At 42.7% G+C, this 23723-nt stretch overlaps 1 protein-coding gene across 1 annotated transcript; it reads right to left on the minus strand.

Moving 5' to 3' along the window:
* Positions 1–1219: 1219 nt before the first annotated feature.
* Positions 1220–23219, minus strand: AGA (aspartylglucosaminidase). Its single transcript, XM_015419599.1, has 9 exons — positions 22996–23219; positions 19195–19348; positions 15386–15498; positions 14236–14348; positions 10583–10700; positions 5755–5830; positions 4458–4565; positions 2177–2310; positions 1220–1526 (listed from the first exon to the last, which is right to left on the minus strand). The coding sequence occupies exons 1-9, from the start codon at positions 23156–23158 to the stop codon at positions 1426–1428; spliced, it is 1080 nt and encodes a 359-aa protein (XP_015275085.1). The 5' UTR covers positions 23159–23219; the 3' UTR covers positions 1220–1425.
* Positions 23220–23723: the final 504 nt, after the last annotated feature.

Genomic DNA, 23723 nt, shown 5'->3' on the forward strand with positions numbered 1-23723 from the left:
TACGGTGGTGCTCATTTGCACAGTTTTCCTATAAATGCGGGGGGGGGGGGGTAAATTTGTGCCAAGTGGCTACTGATTAAGCAGTTTCTTTCTTTCTGGTTACAATACTTAAGTAATTATGAAATGTGCAGGAAGGTACAACAAACAAGTTCAGAAAGCAGCAGGCCCGTAGCTATGGTGGGGCATTTGGAGCCCCCCCTGACCTACCTCAAAAGCCCCTTCAAATGCCCCCCAACTCCATCCCTGGACAAGAGGCTCCCCACCTCCATAACTCGGGCTAATTTAATTAATCCTCCCCCTCCATTGGGGCGCTGCCAGCCAGGCTGCCCCCCCACCTTTCTGTCGTCATCAGTGGTGCTGGGTTGCAGGAGGCAACCTCTGGCTTTGCAAGGCCGGCTGGGCCGGCAGTGGGGTGCCAAGGAGGGAAGGGAACATACCAGGAGTGCTGAGCGGAGCCGGCCCGGGGCTCCTCTGGGCATAGTGTGCTCTGCTCACTCATGCCCTCGTCACCTTCGGGAGCCTCTCGCGGTGCAGGTGGGCCCCTGAAAACCATGGTGGCCGCCGGAGGGGCTGTGACTTGGCTGTCAGGGAGGCAGGTGGGGGAGGCATAAAGTAGCATCTTCCTAGCCAGGCAGCATGACTCTGTCTTGGATTCTTTCTCACTGAAGGATGCCCCTGTGCTGAAGCCACCTTCTCCCTTTCAGGTGGGAAATAAAACTCAACCACCCCCCCCGCCCCGCCAATTCCCCCCTTCCTGTGCAGAGCTCCATCGGGGAAGCTGTTCCAACCAGGAGGCACAGGAGACAGTTGGGCCTCCAAACTCCGGCCGCTCGCCTTCCTTCTGTCCTTCTACTGCACAGCCGGCGCCAGCCGCAACCACCGGGCCAACCCTCCCAACGCAGTATTCCAGTGGCTTCCAGGGGCCCGCCTGCACCGCGAGAGTCTCCCGAAGGTGACAAGGGCATGAGCGAGCAGAGCATGCTATGCCCAGAGGAGCCAGGCCAGCTCTGCTCAGCACTCCTGGTATGTTCCCTCGATGCTCCCACCTTCCCTTCCCTCCTTGCCACCCCACTGCCAGCCCAGCCAGCCTTGCAAAGCCAGAGGTTGCCTCCTGCAACCCGGCACCACTGATGACGACAAAGAAAGGTTGGGGGGAGCAGCCTGGCTGGCAGTGGCCCCGACGGAGGGGGGGGGATTAATTAAATTAATCAGTGCCCCCCGAGAAATTAAAATGCCCCCCAACTTAAAAATTCCTGGCTACAGGCCTGGAAAGTGGGCAAGTGATTCTGTCAAGGTCTTCCAAAGTTACCATCTTAAACAGAACATAAAAGTGTGCAAACTTTTTTTTGTAAACATGGAAGCCCCAAAGCTTCATTCTTTCTTCAACTATTCCATGTAAATACTAATGTTAAGAAGAAAACAGTGTCAAATGCAGTCTACTATTTGTTCAGATGGTTGCCTCAAAGTGGGATTAGAAGCCATGAAATGAAATTGTGTGAATCCTGGAACTTTATTGCAGGCAGCACCTGTGGCAGGAAGGGGAAAGATAAGAAAATAAAGAGAGCAAACTATGAGAGACGCATTAATCTGTCTCCTTGTCTTTTCTAACATCTAAGGATTCCACTAATAACTCGACTACAATGGTGTAATTGTTCTTTTATAGCCTTAATTAACTCAGCACTGAGGTTGCTTTTAAAGGTCTCTTTTTTAATCTTTGAAGAAGAAAGTGCCTCCAAGCAGCTCCCTGGACCTCATATCCCTAAAATATAATTCAAAGTTTAATATATTTTGTTTTAAATTTACATCTTAATACCAGGAAATGTAATGAGTCCTTGCATCTCTAATCTTTCAAACACAGAACTGTGGGAAATCAAAGATAAAAGAACTCCAAATAAGCAGCCTAACCCAATAAGCCATATTGATTAGCAAAATGATACTTCTGGCTGATCTAGCGGCCAGCTAATGAGTCACCCAGCACGACTGATCTCTGACTGCTTTGAAGTCATTGCAGTCACATATTATTTTCCAATGAGAGTGTGAACATTGTTTGAACAATTTCATAGGAGTCACAGTCATACCTCAACTTATGTGACAAACAGAGGATATATGGAGAATCAACATTTTGCTAACTTACACAAATGTAAAATGAAAACGGGAGAAAATGTTGTAACCATACCGTAGCTTCCACTTGTATTGGCACAGATAACAGCACCGAAGAAGAATGGGACATACTTCCGAATTCTAGAAATAACTTTCTGGCATGCCACCGTTGGCTCCATTCCTGTTCTCATATATTCCACGGCTTGATAGCTGATTTAAGGTAAATGAATAGACAAGCATTCTCAAACCGTCCCAGAGGCAACTCCCCTCGCCCCAATCAAGCAAACAATTTTTCAAACCTTCTCCATTAATAAACACAACTTATGAAAGGGAACTTGAGTGGAGTTGCTAGTACTCCCTGGAGCCCTTTGCAAAATCACCTGGTTCTTTTAACAGGAATTTATATATGAGAACCACTCTTTTTAGGAAAAAGAAGGGTGAGATACTAAGGAATCACCATACCATCCCACAAACCTTTTTCACAAACAATTTTACATTTCTACTCAAGAAGCTCAGAGCAGCATACACAGATTTCCCATCATCCATTTTATCTTTACAACAACCCTGTGAAATTGTTTAGGCTGAGACATAAGACAATAACTGGCCCAAGGTTGCCCATTGAGCGTCATGGCTGAGTAAGGACTGGGATTTGGGTCTCCCCATGACATGGACTGCCCTGGGTTAGCATGGAAAGAGGAGACCTTGGAGGAGGAGGACAACCTGCCCCCAAGCCCCACCTTGGCAGACCCTCCCAGTGAGATGGACTTCCCAGTGCTTCCCACCCCCCCAGGGACCCTGGTCCAGCACCAGCACTGCCCCCCCCGCAAACCAGCAGGGCTTTAAGGCCTGGAGGCCCCAGTATGGACTTGCTCACAACTAAACCATCACAGTCTCCCAAAGCACCCCAGGAGCAGAGGAGGTAAAAGGCTAGGGCTGAGGCATGGACCAGGTGCAGGAGTGCATGCTTGGCTGCCTGAGGCCTCCCCTCTGCTAAAGAAATGGAAGAAGAGACCGATAAGTCACCACAGGGTCTGGGCCCCAGTACTCCTCATCAGTAGGGGAGCCAACTTTTCCAGCTGTTTTAAATTGTATTTTAATGGTTGTTTTAATGGTATTATATTAAAAATTGTTGGAAACTGCCCTGAGCCTGCCCACGGGGAGGGCGGTATATAAATTAAACAAACAAACAAACTCAGCCTGCAGGGAGAAGCCTAACACAGGACCCAGCAACACCTGTAGGGAAGCACCCTATATAAGGCTGCAGCCAGCGTGGGATCAACTTGCGTGCAACCTTGCTGATGAGCCTACCAGTGGCCTGCTTTGTTTAAGCTCTTGGAACCCTGCTACCTGACCTTGGACTACTTTTGCATTATGATTCTGGACTGTGCTACTGAACCCTGGACTTTCACTTTGGATTGAAGCCCTAGAAACCCTTGCTGAGAGACCGGTTGTGGCCTGGGACTTGCCTCCAGCCAGTTGAGCGGGATATCCCTGTCCTAATATGACATGGTAATGGCTGTACTATACTGGCTCTCCAAAAATGCAAGAAGATGAACCATCTTGGTCTTAAGAAAAAGAGATTTTGATTCAAAGCTACAAATGTCAGATTGACAAGATTCCTCATAGTAAGGTGTATCTATTAAGTCTGGCCATTACCTCTGAAAATGGAGGCCTTACAGATTATCTGCTGAGACACTTAACGGTGCGATACTTTGCAGATTTAGTCCAGTCTGTTTATTACTTTCAGTGGATATAGACTGGAGCAACTTTGTACAGGAGCGCACTGTTAATTTATTGTCAAACTTTTAGCTAAAAACAAATTTATTAGGAAACTAGAAATTCACTGCAAATTGGATCCAGTTCATCTTCTAACTTGCCATGAATAATTCTTTCCATCAGAAATAGACATGAATTCTGATAACCAAGTATAAATAAACACATGCATCTCATGGCAGTTATGAAAGGAGCCTTCCCCATACATAACTGGATATTTAAATCTTTCTTAAAATCATTGGAAAATAAGGTCCGTATTCCATGCACACAACAGAAGATGTTCATCTGTACAGGGATCATTTTGCTTCATAAAAGAATAACCCACCTCTGAAGCTGGGAGGGAGACTGTATTAACCATGAAAAGCACACAGGCTCATTTGTTAGAGGAAAGAGACTGTATAGCAAAAATGAGGAATGGAAACTCATACTCCAGTAATCAAGCAAGCATGTCTACCATTTTTTAGTTGTTATGGCTGTCTGAATTTTAACTGGGAACCCAGTGAGAAAACAATTCCTTCTTCACCCAGAATCTCCCCCAAACGATATGAAAGGTGCCTTCTCTCAAACATCATAAAATTAAAAACCTGGGCAAGAAGCGCATCATAACGTCACCATCTCCAGTGGCAGCAGCTGCTCCAGCTGTGCTATCAGCATATGCTCCAGCTCCAGCTATGGGAGAGTCACCCACACGTCTAAACCAGGGGAAGGAAAATAATGTTAATAGAGTATTTGGTTAATGAGTACAATTTTGGTACTTCACATGTAAGAAAGCTGTAGGATGAGTTCTCTGTGAGGCAGAACTTCTTTGTTGGGGTCTTACCAGTTTAGGTTGCAGGTCACTCATGTTACCAAACACTCATCCAAAGAAAACACTCTTCCAGATAGACTAGATATTAGCAAAAAGGATTCCAGGTTTTTTTTGCTTGTTTCTTTATGGCAGCACATTAAATCATGTGTGCCCCTACCTGCAGCCTGAAATGGTAGTTTGAAAACTGAATGAGAACTAGATCCAAGTCTCAGTACTTAATGACAAGTTTGGGTTGCCTGTAAAGGTTTCCCTTGTTTGAAAGCTAGTCAAATCCAACTCTAGGGGGCAGTGCTCATCTCCGTTTCCAAGCCGAAGAGCCAGCACTGTCTGAAGGCAGTTTCCATGGTCATGTGGCCAGCATGACTAAATGCTAAGGCACACGGAACGCTGTTACCTTCCCACCAAAGCAGTACCTATTTATCTACTTGCAATTTCTTGCTTTCGCACTGCTAGGTTGGCAGGAGCGGGGGCCAGAGACGGGCGCTCACTCTGTCATGCGGCACTAGGGTCTCGAACTGCTGACCTACAGACCTTCTGGTCTGCAGCTCAGCATCTTAACCTGTAAGTCACCCCCTTTGGTTCTCCTGTACTGGGAAACAATTCCCTTATTTTTGATATTGACATGGTTCCATTGCCATAATCATTAACCTAGATTAAAACATTTCATGACAACTCTGTAAACTAGGTCAGTAAGAACCCCCTTATTATAAATGAGAGATCTGGGTCCGAACGTAAAAGACAAATGCTTGCTTAAGGTCTGTCTAGTCAGTGAATGTATGGTCGGTTGGATGTGAAATTGGGACTTTTAGCAAAAACCACTAGCATATACCAGTTGACTTCAAGGCAGTCCTAAAGAATAAACTGTTGTAACAAGTAATAGTTGCTGGATAATAAGTTAGTGATTCTTCATGAACCAAGTTAGTGATTCTTCATGAACATTTCTTTCTTCCATAGTTATATAAAATGCACCTCCATTATATACATAGTGCAAGGATCTGTTAGCCTTACAATTTGGCTAAGAAAAATATTTAAATGTATACACAATCAACAATTATATCATGACAAATACAAACCCCTGGATTTTGTGGACAGCACCATTTGTAGATGTCCCTGCAGCAATGCTTCCATTTTGACCAATCACAATCATACCTACAAAAGAAAAAAAGAGTGAATCTGATCTTGCCATATCTTGGAAGCTAAGCAGGATCAGCCCTGGTCAGTATTTGGATGGGAGACCACCAAGGAATACCAGGGTCATGATGCAGAGGGACATAATGGCAAACCACTTCTGAACGTCTCTGGCCTTGAAAACCTCATGGGGTCCCTGTAAGTCAGCTGTGACTTGATGGCCAATATGTATATATATGCATAGGATGAAGCAGAATTACAGCTATGTGCAGCATACCATGAGGAAGAGGACAGTCACCATAATGATGTATAGAATGGATTCAAATCAGGGCTACAGCATGGAGGGAGAGAGGTTTATCTGGTTTCTCTATATCCAGAAGGCTCCTGGACATTATATTTGGCCTATTGGCATAAACATACAGACCCCCTCCTCTATCTAAGGGGAAAAAGTAGCTATGGGGATTGACTGAAATTAGGAAATACAATGGGAGGAATGCATTACTTTCCCCCACCCATGCTTGTGCTGAATCCCTAATCTACACACACACACACACACACTATTTCCCAGTAAAAACACTCAGGAAACCAATTCATGCATTCCCCCACCAGTCACATCTTGTCTGGCCTTCAGAAATGTTACAATAGTTTGAGTTTTGTCCACTTAGTTTTGAATTGGCAGCGCCATAATAATTCAATTCTTGCAACAAAAGGAGCAGACGTCAAGAAAAGTTTTCTTGATTTCTAGAAGCAAGCCTAGACTGTTTATGCAAGTGGCTATCAGGTAGGAGAAAGTTCCATGAACAAAGAACTGACTGGATGTCCAATACGTACAAAGCATTTCCTACAAAAGAAAGGCATTTTCATTTTTGGAAGCAGGGGCAGCAATTTTTGTGGACCACTGCAGACCTGTACTTTGCCACTGATGTTCTTCCTGAGTGTCCTCTATATGCCCCAGTGGGCAACCAACTCAAGGGGAGGATGAGGATACGTTTCTGGCCCAGATGAAGCCAGCAGGACCATAGGCCACCCTTGGCTGGACACACACACAATGTGGCGCACAGCGGCTTGGCCATATTAGTGGTGGAAAGTGCTGTCAAGTCCCAGCTGACTTATGGCAACCCCAAATGGTTTTCAAGGCAAGAGACGCTCAGAGGTGGCTTGCCATTACCTGCCTCCACGTCACAGCCCTGATATTCCTTGGAGATCTCCCAGCCTAATACTAGCCAGGGGCAATCTGGCTTAGTTTCTGAGATCCGACAAGATTACCCATAAAAGGCTGGGACTGCAGGGGTGGCTTGGAATGAACAGGGTGGCATGCAGTAATTATCCCAGGCAAGGTCAGCTGTTGGGGAGGGACTTAAAGGAGGTCCTACGCAGAAGCTGGGAGGCAGAGAACTTGAAAGGCATAGGCCAGAGCAGCGCAGCACAAAACAAGCTGCCAACGGAGCCAGGGAGTGATGGAACTGCCCTTGGTGCTATGCTTGGAAACATGTAGTAGTGGCCAGCTGCCAGTAAGGACTTACTTGTTGCTAACCCCAGCACTTTCTGACTTTTCTTGAGCCCATGGAGGCTAGACCTCCTCCCAGCCTGCTGCAGGTACCCTGACCCGGCTCGGCAGCAATGGCCAGGACCATACTCTGACTTCCAGGAACAAAAGGCGCAGTGGGCTGCAGCAAGAGAGGGATGCAGGAAAGTCTTCCTCTGCCAAGACTGTGGATGACTGGATGAATGTCACCCTTACTGCTGGGAGAACACAAACTGAGCAAATGGGCGGTTGCCTGCAGCAGGCAACATGCCTCATTAATGCTACACTGTCCCATTCAGATCCTGCTCCTTCACAGCCAGTCATATTTTTTTAAAAAGAAAACTATGGTTGTGAGACTACGGGCTCAGGCAAGCTGCCAAGGTGTGAGTGTTCATGGGGACACGCCCTAGTAAGAGCTTTAGCATTTGACATTTTTAAAGTGCTAATTGCTTGGTGATTTCAAATTTAATCACACTAGAAGTGTCTCCTTAAGAGACTGTCAATGACACATGTGCTCCCAAGTCACTTAGGTGCTTCTGTAAATTCCATATATAATTGCTATGCAGATGGCAGAGACCAAACCCAGAAAAGCCCCTGTCCTTTAGTAAACTTTTCCCAGGGTGAACCTGAGCTTGGTATTGGGAAAGATTTGCCCCATCTATGTAGTTTTGGAAAGTATGCTATGAGAATCCAGTCACTGTAAAGCGTCAAGGGCTACCTCGATGTACTCTCAGCAAAAAGAGATGCAGAGTTCTAGCCTGAAAACTAAGAATGGAACCACATCTTGTGTTTTGTTCTCACAGTATGTTTTACCTTTTCTTTATTATTACGCTCCTCTGTCTGAAGGTCTTGAGCAAGCAATATGTTTTACTAAGTTTTTGTTTGGGGGAAAAAACCCAAACAGAATGAAGCCACTAGGGCTGCAATTTAAAGGCAAAAACTGGTGCAAAGGGCGAGGAGATTAACTGAACACTTTCCCCCATTATACTGCTGAACATCTATCTGCCCCCACCTGTTTTTGTCCTCAGTGGGGAACACCAACAGGCGCACGCATGTTTTCTCCAAAGTGAGGAAAGAGAAACTTGGGAACAGTTAGTGATTTTTAGGGAGAGAGGAAAAGGTTAAAAATCTCCCTTTCCTCAGGTATCTGTCCTCTTTTTATTCTCCACTCCAGCAGCTTTATCACACAACATTTTAAAAAGGGCAAAAGGATCATGACACCACACAGAAATATATTCTACCTACAGTAGGCCTTCACAATTTAGAGCCATATCTACCATGTTCCCCTAATGCAAACTCTGCCTTATTTTATTAGGACGGCTAGATTTGAGTCCAGTGGCACCATGGAGACAAACAAGGTGGTGGTGGGGGGTTAGAACAAAGTTTGAGTGAAGTGGCACGTTTAAGACCAACAAAAGTTTTAGTCAAGGTATGAGCTTTTGTGTGTATGCACACTTCACCAGATACACTGAAATGGAAGTTATCAGTCCATATTTATTTATTGTATTTATATCCTGCCCATCCCACAAATGGGTTCAGGGTGGGATATAAATACAATGTATGTATGTAGAGGGTGGACAGCAAATTAGCATACAACATAATGAACATGTTTTAACAGATGTGAGGAGCAAACAGAAATAACAAGCTAAGTTTATATGGTCACCATTTGTTTGGATTTAATTCTTGAGGGGGAAACACAGTGAAGCAAATAAATATGCCAGAATTGGAGACTGATGTGTAAATGTATTCTTCTTAATTGTGGGATGCTAACAATAATTAACGGAGACCCTGTTGTTGTTTTTTTGGGGGGAACAAGCTTTCGAGAGTCATAGCTCCCTTCAACAGATACAAATTTGAATGGAGATTTTGGAGTCCTTATATTTCAGTCAGAAGGTGGGTGCTGCAAAGAAGGGACACAGGATGCAAAGGTATAATGCACATTGGAATCACCTGGATTAGAGCAGAGGAGAAGTGTTTAGGGGCAGAAAATAAGCATTTGTAGTGAGATAAGAATCCTACGTCATTCAGCTCGGGGGTGTGTGTGTCATTATTCTGAATCTGTGAATGAATTTAAATTAAGCAATCTCCCCTTGAAGTTTTTCTCTGAAGACTGCCACTCTTAGATCAGTAATGGAATATCCTGCAAGATTAAAATGTTCTTCCACTGTTTTTTGAGTGTTGTGATTTTTAATGGCATATTCACACCCATCTATTCTTTTGTGTGTAGGGGATGACATGTGTGACAGTCTGATGTAGAGAGTGGAAAGGCATTGTTGACATTTGATGGCATATATAACATTGGAAGATGAAAAAGTAAGTGATCCTGAGATGTAATGGCTTGTGTTGTTAAGTCCAATGATTGTGTTGCCAGACTGAATATGGGGACAGAGTTGCTATCTTGGCTTGTTGCAGGTCCTGGACCCAGAGTCCTTGTCCATATTGGGAAGTGCATTGTTGTGGGTGAAAAGCTGTTTAAGGTTAGAAAGCTGTCTGTGGGCAAGAGAAGGAGTACCATTGTTCAGCATAGGTTGATAATGATGCACTGAGCTGGTCTGAGCTGAGAGCAGTGGTGGTGACTCTTAAAAGCGTGGAGTCTCAAAATCTTGTTGGTCCCTAAGGTGCTACTGGACTCAGCTCTAGCTGTTCTACTGCAACCAACAAGGCCATCCTCTAAAATTGTTTTCCTGAGATTTGAAAGAAACAGGGTGCCAGTAGTCCAGAGTCTCAAACTAAATAGAGAAGTATAAACTAAGGTGACCACAATATCTAAATACCAAGCGGCTAAGTCCATATATTGCTGCATCACTGATGTTCTCTTGTGTATCTACTAATTCCACAAGGGCCTAGATCAGGAAAGTCAGAGTGGGAGGAGCGATCCTGCCAGCTTTAACATCTAACCTGTGCTTTTGTTTGCTCTTCCTGTCTCCAAGTACAAAGTTTAGGCATGGCCAGAGGTATGAGCCTTGGACAGAGACAGAGGACAAAACGCAAAGAGCTCTTGGCTTATGCCCTGTGACCTTGGCTCATCAGATCCAGCATCAGCCTAAGATACAGCCAGTTATTTTTTGTTTTATTTAAATTGTATTGTTGCAACCAAGCCACTTTGGGTCCCTCCAGGGGGGGAAAAGCAGGGAATGAATATCCTGTTATCTGCATCTTACATAAAATTACATCACATTAGTCAGGCCTCTCAAGTATGACATAAAGAACTAAGTTTGACTGCATGGAACAGTTGCAGAATAATATACCAATAGTATCATGATTATGAACGTGGACTGTTTTCTCCAAGATGTTTTTCTCTTCTCTACTAAAATCTTCAGTCTGTTTGTACGGTCCACATGATTTTGAAGCATCCGGCGTAACATTCTGCAATCAAAGTTTTATTCACATTAAATCTTTAAGAAAGACAAAGGCATCTCACAAACCTGAATCTTTTTGGAAGTCAAAAAATAGAAGCCAATTTCCATACTAAAAGGATAATCTAAGCTTCTTATATATGCCAAGAACAAAGTTTTGTTGAAAGCAAATTACTGTAGTTCCGATGCTTTTAAACAAAGAACAGACAAAAGCATATATCTCAATTTAGAGTCACTCAATACTGAAACACTTCAGTTACAAAAAACCCTCTCAGATCTCATGTTGTTATGTGATTTGCAAATGTGTCCTGCAATGAATAGCCAGAAGAGAAATAAAATATGTGCAAAAAACCAGCATGACAATATTTCTTACCACCTACAGCTGTAATTTAAGATCAGTTCTTCCCAAGCCTTACGAGCATCCCTACTGGTTATGATAAGACAACTTGCATATATTTAAAGCTACACTGCTAGTCTCTGTAGGACTCAAGCCTCATAACTCAACTTACCACTTTCCCACTGCACACACTTCACAAACTGCAAGACTCCTTTGTTCTCCCTTCATTGGTGACTCAACTAAAGTAACAAGGACTTTTGTAGTTTAGCAAACTCAAATTTGCCCTTGCAAGCCTTCCAATGTCTCTCCAGTGATCTTGGTTTCTTAACAGGGCACTGCATGCCTTGTGTTTCCTATGGAATAACACGCAGGAGACAGCCCCAGATGTGGCATTTTCACAGGCAGCAAGTAAGAAAACCTATTCTGTATAATCACAATTTGCTCCCAACTCAAGTATACAATAATGGTGGTAGAGATTCTGGTGATATATTTTTGGCATTTTCAATTATTTGCCAGTTTGGCTCAAGTTTGTCTGGCTATGGAGGAAGAGATGATTCTGCTTGTGCGATTACACACAGTTTTCCCGCATCACATCTGGCACTGCTGCCTCCCACTTAAAATGTGTTTCATCAAAAGGGGGGGGGATCTGGTTTCAGACTTAATCCTTTTGATGTTTTTGTGCATCATAGCATGCCAACGTAATTGAGAATGTCAAATTGAAGATTCAAAAAATATACTTGTGCAGAACTTCTATATGCAGAAGTTCTGGATTTCAGTGTTCTCCTCCTTCCAAATAAACTAGTTTAGGATTGCAGCCATAATGTAAGATGTCCTCATCATACTGCTTTCTGCATGGAACTGGCATTTATACACTTCAGGATTACCAAGATGATCAAAATGAAACAGCACACCACATACATGTACAAAACAAAACAAAACAAAACAAACAACTGAGGAAATAAACTGTTCCCAGTGACTTCACAAACCCTAATTCTAAGCATGTCAACTTAAAGCAACTAGAAAGCTCCATACTGAAAGGGAAGCATGTAAGGTACAATGGTGAAGGATGGAAGTGATAAATGGGAGAAAGTAGACGTCTTTAGTTTGTTCCCAAAGGGGATCCAATTAAAAGCCCTAAGTAGGAAAGACTCTTGAAAGAAAGTGGGGAGTGGAGAATCTGTCTTTATAACCCATTATCACGACATCACTTGCTTGAAAAAGCAAGGACTGATAAAAGTTCAGAAGCCAAGAACATCAGTGGCTACTCCTGATCCAGCTGGTGGTAAGACAATTAAAGAGGAGCGCAAACAGCTCCTGAATATTACTTAAAGTATGTCCATCTCCTTTGGAGTGGTTCAGCAAAGGGCTATTTCCTGTAGCTACAGTTCCTGGGAAGCATCTTATTCTCTCCTTCCTTTGGCAACTGGTGCAAGCACTTTAATTTTAATAACTGCTATCCTTCTTCAGAGAACCTTGTGGAATATGGCTATAAATTAAGGGGTTCATGGCCCCGAGATGCCTCACCATAGCTACGGGCCCACCTCCTCCTATAACATATGATTATACTTCCTTGATCATTTTCCAATGACAAATTATAACTATATTCAAACATAACAAAATTTTGCAAATCAGACTGCAGATATCCATACCAAGTCCAAATGAAAGCTAAATCCAGAAATTATTTCTTGGATGTATAAATGACATACTATTGGAGCAACCAAGCCTTGTCCTAGCTCATCGTCTACCCAGCGATTCGAAAGCTTCAGCAAGTAGATAAATTGGGGACCACCCATAAGGGGGTGGGCACACCACTCCCTTTGGGAAGGTGTTAGCTGCCGAGTGTGACTTCTGTGGCACGGCAAGATCAAAAGATGAAAGATCTGTTTCGGCATCCCTGCAGTGGAGCGAGTCGGCCAGGCAGTGGCAGTGTGGCAGCACAACATCAGCCAGCCGACAAGAATACATGCCGTCGGAACACGACTGATCCAGCCTGCAGATGAATCCTCCGGCCAGTTACTGTGTGCAAGCACACTTCTTCAGAAACCAGTGTCCTTGCACATGAAAGTTTATACCTTGAATAAAATTTTGTTGGCCTTTAAGGTGCCACTGGACTCAAACTTTGCTCTGCTGCTTCAGACCAACATGGCTACCCACCTGATACTATTTGATTTTTAACCTTTTTCTAAAAAATTACATTGCTTTTATTCTTTGTAAACCAAGTGAATACAGTAATAAACAATTATACATGCAGCAACAATAACTACTACAAAGCCATATTCCAGTAAAGACACACAAAAACATAGCAAAGTTAATAACATATTTAAGAATATTCGAGAGTAAATACATCTACCAGCAAGAAGGTATCCGACAGTTTATCTTCAGAGACCATATAGTTTAGATACGGCCACTATATTTCCACAAAATCTGAACAGTCTTCCCCAGAGTCTATACAACTGTTAGTATGATATGCTATCTTCTCCATAATATAAATATTCCATAGTTTATTGAACCACAATTCAATTGTGGGTGGATGCTTAGCTTTCCATCGAGAGGCTATAGCTATTCTAGCCGCCACAAACAAGAATTCCATAAGCCTTGATGTGGACCATGGTATATCAAGCCCTATATTAAGTAATAACACTTCTGGACGATCTGTGCCCTGTGATCACAAAAATATGATTCTCAACTTGATGCCAAAAGGCTTGAACGTAATCACATGACCACCAACAATGAATGTAGTCAGCATGAGTGCCACACAACTTCCAACAATGTGGTTTGTTTGAATGATGAATCTGTGCAAGCCTGGCAGGTGTCAGATACCAACGTGTTACAAGTTTAAAGTATTGGATGCGAATATTGATCAAGAATTCCATACTTTTTGCCATTGCTATTCCGTGAGATTGCAACCACAATCAATCTGCCATTCGGCTTGATAAGAAAAGGTCTTAGGTTTCTCTAACTGCAACAAGAAGTCATACAGTAGCATTATCAGCCCTTTAAAGGAAGACTGACCCTCTCTCAGTAAGCCTTCAAAAGGTGTAAAAGGCCACTACGAGAGATCGCTTCACAACAGGCATACCAAACAAATGCTGCAATTGCAGATACTGATACCAAGGCCTTGATTTTTAACCTTATGAAAAAATTCTTCTGTAAACAGTAATGCAATCAACTAGGGCTATAGAGGGGTAAAAAAAAAGTTGTAGTCTACCTTCCAGAAGTTTGGCTGACATTTTTGATTAAGCCACTTTAAATATATCGAAAGAGATTTCTGTGTAGTCAGGTCTTCACTTGGAAATCCCATGCTTTCTGCAAACATGGTGGCTTTGAGAAAGACGGGGAGAAAGAAAAGAGATAACCAACCATCTCTACATATCATGTTACAGGCATACATGACAGTGACATCCGTTAGCTCAGACGTAGACCACCTACATGAAATTGCAGCAAGGTGCCTTTAAACTAAACCACAACATCAGCATCATGCTGACACACCATTACAATGGCCAGTTCCTGTATCACCGCTCTGCATGTGTACACTGCCTTGCAAGATGGGTCTTTCATTTTGCGGCATATTGTTCACAGTAGAAATGCTGACGACATTTTATATAGTTTGGGAACAAGAAGCTTTAGATCTCCTTAAAGACTACTAGCAAACTAGGAGAAAATATATAAATTTACAACAGGTAATACATAACTGAATAATTCATGATAATAAAAATCAAATTACTATCATACTACCAAACAGGCACAGAAGGTTTCAAAAATATTTTGGACACCAGTGGTTATTTCTGAATTCCCTGAAGATATGGTGCTGGCATTACAAAACAAGTTTCATATAGTTATTTTTATTTTGTTTACGCCGTCAGAGATGTAATGAACAGAGGAAACTGCCTTGGGGGACATATTTTGATATCTAGTCACTCTTAAAGGATTACATTATTGTTAACAACCATAGATACCTCAAGAATATGTATCTAATGCTAAAATCCTAATATAAATAGTTTTAAGACTGGCAACAACATCTTTTTGGTCACTGTTGTATTTATCATCGACAACTACAGATTGCTCTTGTTTGAGGAATAATCACTGTGAACTCAGTGGGACTCGATTTCTGAGTAAACATACACAGGGTCAGACTGTATAATAAACAGGGAAAAAATAAGCCACCAAGTTCAGTTTAGAGCTACCCAGCTAAAATGAGCCCTGATTATTTCTCATTAAAAGCAGTTTGCTATACTTAATTTATTCCATTGATTTCTATAAGATCCAATTAATACTAATTTAAGCGAGACTGGGGCCATTGTTTTTCACTACTGCATGGATCTAAAACTATTATTTCAAAACAGCAGACTGAAAGTTACCTGACTCTCCAACCAGAAAGGTGTGCCTAGTGTGTTGCATCACTTTTCGTGCCACGCCAATAGCATTTTTTATCCGTCTGAGATCTGCGACTGCCCCAACTTTCATAGTATTGCTAGACAAAAACAAACAAAAACTGAACACCAAAAGGCAGATAAACATACAGCAAGGAATACTTAAATGAGTATGCCAAGTTTCATAACACATAATACAACACGTGCCTTGTGAAGAACAAAGCATTGAGTTGGATCCAGACTAAACTGGCAATTTCCACCAATTCCCCTTTCCCACTGCACCCTTCCCTCCATTTCCCCTCTTCCCCTACATTTCTAGGGATTAACAACCCTAAATATTTGAATTGTTGTGTCATCTATTTCACAGTTTGACAAATCAGGTGCCAGTGCAACAAGTTCAGCAATTATTTTACTGTAGTCTTTGTTTGCATTTCTCAATTAAAGTACAAAGCTTATTTATCAGAATATATGACATAAAAATAAATTTTCATGAAGTTCTTGTCATTTTTTGTTTCACTTAACCTTACACGATTCAATGGTTGCTTTCTATACTGGCTCCAATATTCAATTAAACAGAGCTTTTGAAAGCAATAATGGAATTAGGACAAATAGGAGGAAAGGTAGGTAGGACTGCAGGCTAGTTTTTAAAATGTGTCTATGACAAACGGGGGTTACCCCTCTATTTTCTTACATACTACACTTCTATCACAGCTTTAATAAATTTACAAGAAACTGTGAAGAGGTAAGAATTAGGTTTTGTGGCAGCAATGATTAGAAAAATACGGCCATAAAAACACAAAATACAAGCCTGTGAAAACTCCCACTGCACCCTTCCCTCCATTTCCCCTCTTCCCCTACATTTCTAGGGATTAACAACCCTAAATATTTGAATTGTTGTGTCATCTATTTCACAGTTTGACAAATCAGGTGCCAGTGCAACAAGTTCAGCAATTATTTTACTGTAGTCTTTGTTTGCATTTCTCAATTAAAGTACAAAGCTTATTTATCAGAATATATGACATAAAAATAAATTTTCATGAAGTTCTTGTCATTTTTTGTTTCACTTAACCTTACACGATTCAATGGTTGCTTTCTATACTGGCTCCAATATTCAATTAAACAGAGCTTTTGAAAGCAATAATGGAATTAGGGCAAATAGGATGAAAGGTAGGTAGGATTGCAGGCTAGTTTTTTTAATGTGTCTAGTGTCTATGACACACCGGGGTTACCCCTCTATTTTCTTACATGCTACACTTCTATCACAGCTTTAATAAATTTACAAGAAACTGTGAAGAGGTAAAAATTAGGTTTTGTGGCAGCAATGATTAGAAAAATACGGCCATAAAAACACAAAATACAAGCCTGTGAAAACTGAGTCTGGCTTCTAATTTTTGGGGCTGTTTCCTACAGGTAATTTTTTTTGTAATGGACTGATCATTTGAAGGCCAATGCAATCCTGATAGATTGAGCAGCTAGACCAACCCCCAAATTCTCCCACTTAATTTTATATCCCAAGAGATTTCCAGATTTTTGTGATAAAATCAATCAATTTGGGACTGTTGCTTTCTATACTGGCTCCAATATTCAATTAAACAGAGCTTTTGAAAGCAATAATGGAATTAGGGCAAATAGGATGAAAGGTAGGTAGGATTGCAGGCTAGTTTTTTTAATGTGTCTATGACAAACCGGGGTTACCCCTCTATTTTCTTACATGCTACACTTCTATCACAGCTTTAATAAATTTACAAGAAACTGTGAAGAGGTAAAAATTAGGTTTTGTGGAAGCAATGATTAGAAAAATACGGCCATAAAAACACAAAATACAAGCCTGTGAAAACTGAGTCTGGCTTCTAATTTTTGGGGCTGTTTCCTACAGGTAATTTTTTTTGTAATGGACTGATCATTTGAAGGCCAATGCAATCCTGATAGATTGAGCAGCTAGACCAACCCCCAAATTCTCCCACTTAATTTTATATCCCAAGAGATTTCCAGATTTTTGTGATAAAATCAATCAATTTGGGACTCTTTGTTCTGGACCTTTTAAAAATAACAGTGCATCATTGGATTGCAATGCTAATTTGACTTCTGTTTTTGTGACTTTTATTCCCTTGATACAACTGTTTGAGAGCAAGATCAAATAATAAGGTGAACAAGGAGCAAGTCTGCTTGGTTCTCCTGCTTCTAGCAAAGGACTGAGTAATGGGTTTTCTTAAGATGTTGCACTGGTAGTTTAGATATGTTACGCTGGCAGTTTATATATGTCATATTTAAATATGTAGTTGGTTCCAGGTATCTAAGGGACTTTTCTCCCAATATGCCCTTCTGTAACAGTTTTGCTCTTAGGATGCATTAACAGAAGCATTGTGTCCAGATCACGGGAGGTGGTAGTTCCACTCTATTCTGCTTTGGTCAGGCCTCACCTGGAGTACTGTGTCCAGTTTAGGCACCACATTTTAGGAAGGATGTTGACAAGCTCAAGCGTGTCCAAAAGAGGGCAACCAGGATGGTGAGAGGGTTTGAATCCAAGTCTTACAAGCAAAGGCTGAAAGAGTTAGGTATGTTTAGCCTGGGAAAGAGAAGGCTTAGAGGGGACATGATTGCAGTCTTCAAATATTTGAAGGGCTGTCATGTAGAAGATGGAGCAGATCTATTCTCTCTTGCTCCGGATTGCAAGTCTAGATCTAATGGGTGGAAATTACAAGGGAGTCATTACCAGCTAAATATCAGGAGAAACTTCCTAACTGTAGGAGTGGTTGAGCAGTGGAACAGACTGCCTCGGGAGGTGGTGAATGCTCCTTCACTGGACGTTTTTAAGCGGAGGCTGGATGACCATCTTTCGGGTATGTTGTAGGGCTATCTTTCAGCTACACTCCTGCAGTGTGCAGGGGGCTGGACTAGATGACCTGCAAGGCCCCTTCCAACTCTAACATTCTATGATTCTATGATTCATCTGATCAAAGTCTTCTGAAAACACCACACAGTAGATGGGTGACATCAATAGTTTTCCACACATCTGTTTTGGCTCCCATTTTGTGGAACAGCCTGTCTGAGGAAATCAAGAAGGCTCCCACACTTCTGTTGTTCTGGAGAGCGTTTTTATAAAAAGAATTGAGCTGTAGTGTACTGTATATAATATACTGTCTGTACAGCATTGTTTTCTAATGTTTGTAATCTAGTTGTTGCATTACTTATGGTATGTCTTGTGGTCACACACACTAAATAATCCACTTTCAATGCACTTTCCAGTTGGATTTTGTCAGTTCACACAATAAAAATCCAGTTGGAAACAGTGTTCCCTCTAAGATAAGTTAGTGTGAGCTAGCTCAAAGTTTTTTAGCCTCCAGCTCACAGATTTTTGTCTTCGCTCAGGAAGGAAGGCTCCAGAGCAAACTAATTTACACAGTAACCAAATCGCTCACTCACAACTTTAATGCCAGGAGCTCACAAAGTAGAATTTTTGCTCACAAGACTCCACAGCTTAGAGGGAACATTGGTTGGAAAGTGCACTGAAAGTGGATTATTTAGTGTGTGTGGCCGCAGCCTCACATGGTTTTCTTTTATTGCATTGCTTTTATAATTTTGTAATATGCCTTGAATCTCAGAGAGAAAGGCAGACTATAAGTAAAAGAAAAGGTTATTAAAAAGAAAACCTCAAATAAACTTCAAATGAGAAAATGGTGGTGGCAGCAGGTACAAAACGGTCTCTTCCACTGAAGCACACAGAAAAGATTTTGCAGATTTTACATTAGATTCCCTATATCCATTAAACTTATGTGTTCTCCTTGTGGATTTCTTACCCGTCCATAATCATTGCATCCAATGTTGTTTCTCCATGTTCATCTGGACTTCCTCCATACCCAACACTTCCATCGCACTGCTCAATTTCACACTGGCCACAACCTTTCTCTACAGCATCAAGTTCAGAGTCCCCTGCCTGTAACGTGCTCCAAGCTGCAATTAATAACAGCATCTGCCATCATATAGTAAGGTATAAGATATGATGGTACGAAAACATAGCACAATTCTATCTTTAAAATGCATACTACAACTCCCATCCCTGAAAAATATCACACAATATGCATGTGTGTGTTTGTGTGTACCGGCAAATATTTTTATGAATGCTCATCAACAATTACAAAAATAATTAAATCATAATCCCCCAAAGAGCATGCTTTGTTTGTATAACCAGGGGATGGGGACAAAATCCTTGTAGAAATTAGGGCTACCACTTTTATTCCCACCCCTAGTGGTTAACTGAAAACACAGTCCTTTGCAGTGTTTCTGCAGTCTTTTATGGAAAATCTTTAGCATCCTAGAGGCCATCCAATGTGTGTGTCAACATACAGCCAATCCCACCCTGGTTTCAAGCATAGGATGATATCCAAACCACCATGTCCACACACCAAAACTGTGTAGAAAGCTGCAAACCATCAAGGCCACCCCCCCCCCAAGCCAGTCAGAATGACAGTTCAGTACTGATGACATGGACTGAGGGAGACTTGGACAAGAGGACGTGAAGCATCCGGTTGGCCACTCTTCCTAATTTAATTGCCAATTAACCACCAGCCCACAGTGAACCTGCCACCTTCGACAGGGCTAACTAGACCTGTTTAAATAAACCCCTTCACCGTAATACAGTATTTGTCAGTCAGAACAAAGGACTCTTTCAAGGCAAATTAGAGACAGCCCCCCTCCCAAATTCCTGCTTGACCCCAAAGTGACTACCTAATCTCATACAGTAAACAAACAAGTATACACAGATTAGTACCAAACCCCCCAAATTAAGCCCACTGAAATCAACTCAAGTAAGTCTATGTAGGACTGCACTATAATGTTGTCAGTGAAGTTCAGTGGATAGGGCAGGTACTTAATGCCTCTTTGCAACAAGGTCCTTTCCAGAGTGCCTTGAAAGAAGCAGTTACGAAATTGTTATTGGAAAAGTCCTCTGCACACCAGCTCTGAGGGGTAGTTAGTGGGCACATGAGAGATGGCTTTTTCAGCTGTGTCTGCAAAACACTGGAATTCTCTACCTCAGAAAACGTAGTCAGTCACTCCCCCACACACACACACACTATGGGGCTTCCAAATACTGGTTAAGATTGTTTTATTTTGGACCTGGTTTTAATTTTTACTGGCCCAGTTTGTATCACTCTGTTTCTCCATTTGTTTTTATTGTCTATTATAGTGTGTTTATTTAAGACAGAAGGCGTACAGTTTTATTGGTTTATGTTACAGCTACAACTTTTGTTGTTTTATCGTTATTCTGTTTAATATATTTTTTTAATTTGTACATAGCCCCAAGCACTTTTTGTAGAAATCAAAGACAAAAATGCAGTGAATAAAAGAAATAAAGACTTCATTGTCAAATATGTAGCATAATGGCAGCAAAACAGGGCCCTTCAGACATGGTCAGGATATCTCGATGCACATACTAATCCCAAGGTATGCACAAAAATAATCATTTATACATTTTAAAAATGTCTTCTTTCACCTCTCCCCCATCGCCACTAGATGGCCTGACGCAAGTGTGCTAACAAGATCTGAGCATCAGCTGCAGGAGAGAGGGACTAGGTCTGCTCCTCTAAACACTTAAAATGTCCTGCGGATTTGAAGGCGTCTACGTGTGTTAGGGGATTTCCTTGAAATTCATCTACCCACTTGGATGCAATTCGCTGCTAGGCAAGATGGTCAAAGGATATCAGTTTCCAAGCTTTCTTAAAACCTGAGGCTACTAGAATTTAAGTGGGCGGGAGGAAGGGCACATTATACCATCTCCCTGTTCCTTGTATATTTTTTCCTACCGTATCTGGCACTGACCACTGTTCGTTTGTAGGCTACAGAATTAAATGGGCCATTTGTCTGACCTCAGCGTGTCTGTTCTCATTTTTCTTTTCAGGCTTGAGTCTCCAATGAACTCATTAATGTTTAGAAGTAAAAGCAAGCTGCACAAAGGGTTGCCAGCCTACAGGTTTTTGGGTTTTTTTTTTTTAAACTGGCCTTGCTCCTTTAACAGCACAACACACACTAAACTAAAAGGGAAGCTTTTCTGGCATGGCAAGGAGAGATGGGAAATACTTCATGTCTTCTGTGTCAAGTTTCTGTTCAAGGCAGAGGAACAGGGGCTGCTAAAAAATAGGGTGGCAAAACCACAATGTTAACCTACTTACATGATGGATTACAATGTCAGAGTGAGGGTTTTGAGAACTTTTGGTGACACTAAAATTACTTCACGGCCTAAGTCAAAACATCTCATATGACACAGGGTGGACTCAAAAGCTTCATGAAAATACATGAGTAAAGAAAAACCCCTTGTTTTTCCCATGGAGGCACAAAAACATGAAGTTGCCTTCTACCAAATCAGACCACAGGTCTAACAAAGGTCAGTCATCTCTATTCTGCCTGACAGCAGCTCTGCTGCACTCAGATTTTCCACATCACCTGATCCTTTCAACTGGGGATCCCAGCAACTGATTATACCTGGGACCTTGTGCATGGCCCCACCCCAGTTCAGGAATCTACAGTAAGAGTTTGTATTTCTCACTGCTGTGGAGAATCACAAAGGCGCACACAGAAAACAGGCCTTATCTGCATTATCCAACCTTATTTTTGTGTAACCCGTGGAGCAAATGTCAAAAACAGCTGATAACAGACGTCCTAACTTATGCCACGCAGCTGACCACAGAGATTCCTGAGGTCTAGTGGCGCAAGAGATGCAGCTGACCCAGAAGACAACCTACGCAGCACACCTTTGCACTCTTTCTCAGTAAAGACTATCCAATCAACCCCCCCAACAATTAGTATTGTGGATCAGAATCCCTATTTCACTAAGGCAGTGAAACTTTAGTAAAACTGGGCATGGATGGGCATAGGGTCAACAGATATTATGAGGTACCTAAGCTTCAGCAAGCAATGCTAAGTATTCAGGAGAGACTTGCTGCCAAAGCCGCTAGACAAAGGAGGTGTTAATTATCAGCTTGGACCCTGGGCTTATTTTTTCAATACAAACGTTTTTCAATGCTCATACTCAAACATTACTAAAAAAGATAATTTGATATAAACAGGGCATCTCCTCTCCACCACGGAGCAACCACAACCAGCTACCATGTTTTGCAGGATTGGTTTTGCAAACCGAAGGACAGAATCCTATTGGAAGGCATGGGACACCTGGAAGACTAAAACCCCTATAGGTGATCCCTTCATCACCCAAGATCTGATAGCCTATATACTCTACCCCACTGTATGAGGGGGCCGTTACTGATCCACGATGTGTTTGTCTGCACCATCACTGCCTCAGCGCCTGGGGCACGATTTGGGAAGAAGGGAGCTCCGAGACAGGGGCTGTTTGGTTCTTACAGTTCCTCCGCGCTTTGGAGCTGGGTGGCTCTCTAGCCCTTCTAAGGTTCGTGTATGATTCCCCTCCCAGCCCACGGCACACAACTGGGTTCAAGAATCTTTGGGAGTTCACCTTTAGATTTGGAGCAAATTACTGGCATTCGCCGGATGGGGCAAAGCCGCACGGAAAGAACGTCAACTGCGGGGGTTAGAAAAGCGTAAGAAAGGTTTGCTTGGGAAAAGCCTTCCACGCACGTACACAGCACCTGCTTCTGTAGCTTTCCTAAATGCCCAGGTGTTGATGACCAGAGGCAGGTCAGACGCCCCAGCGCTGAGTGGGGCTAAGCCCCCGACCGCCTGCAGCAGCAGCAGCAGCAGCAGCAGTAGAACCGACGGCCACAGCTTAGACGAGGACCCGCCGCTTCCCATTGTTAGCACGGCTCGACATGCTCAGTCCCCGCACAGCGGCTCAAAACCTCTTTCGCTTTCGCCCGCCTCCCGGCACTGCAGGGACGTCAGTCGCACGCGCCGTGGAGCAGCCGGGTGGGTGGAGATTCGTCTGCTCCGTCGGGCTCGGCGTAGGCCGCTCTGGTCATCGCGTGCCGCCTTCCTGTTGCCCCGTAGGGCAGAGGCGGGCCGGCTTGCGTTCTCTTCCTTGAGTGCAGCCCGCGACGCGGCGCTTCTCGTTTGCCCCCTTCAAGTTTGCAAAGAGGCTGGAAAGGTGACAGGAAGATAAGAATTCTTATAAGGGCTGCAGCAGAGTAGGCAAACAGCTTGTTTGAAACAGGGCTGGATAGCGGGGGCTGATAGAGAGGGGCAGCCCCATAGCTAACAGCCTTTTGCTGCGGTGGGGGGCAATGTTTTTCTCAGGGGGCCTGCCATTATATGTTTGTGTGGTACTGCCATGCCATGCTCATACTTCTAAATAATAAACACAAGTGGTTTATTGCACAACAATGTTTCAGGGAGAGACTTGAAGGCTCATTGGAAATAC

The sequence above is a fragment of the Gekko japonicus genome, unplaced genomic scaffold (assembly GCF_001447785.1).
Source record: "Gekko japonicus isolate JY-2015 unplaced genomic scaffold, Gekko_japonicus_V1.1 scaffold1008, whole genome shotgun sequence".
Lineage (NCBI taxonomy): Eukaryota > Metazoa > Chordata > Lepidosauria > Squamata > Gekkonidae > Gekko > Gekko japonicus.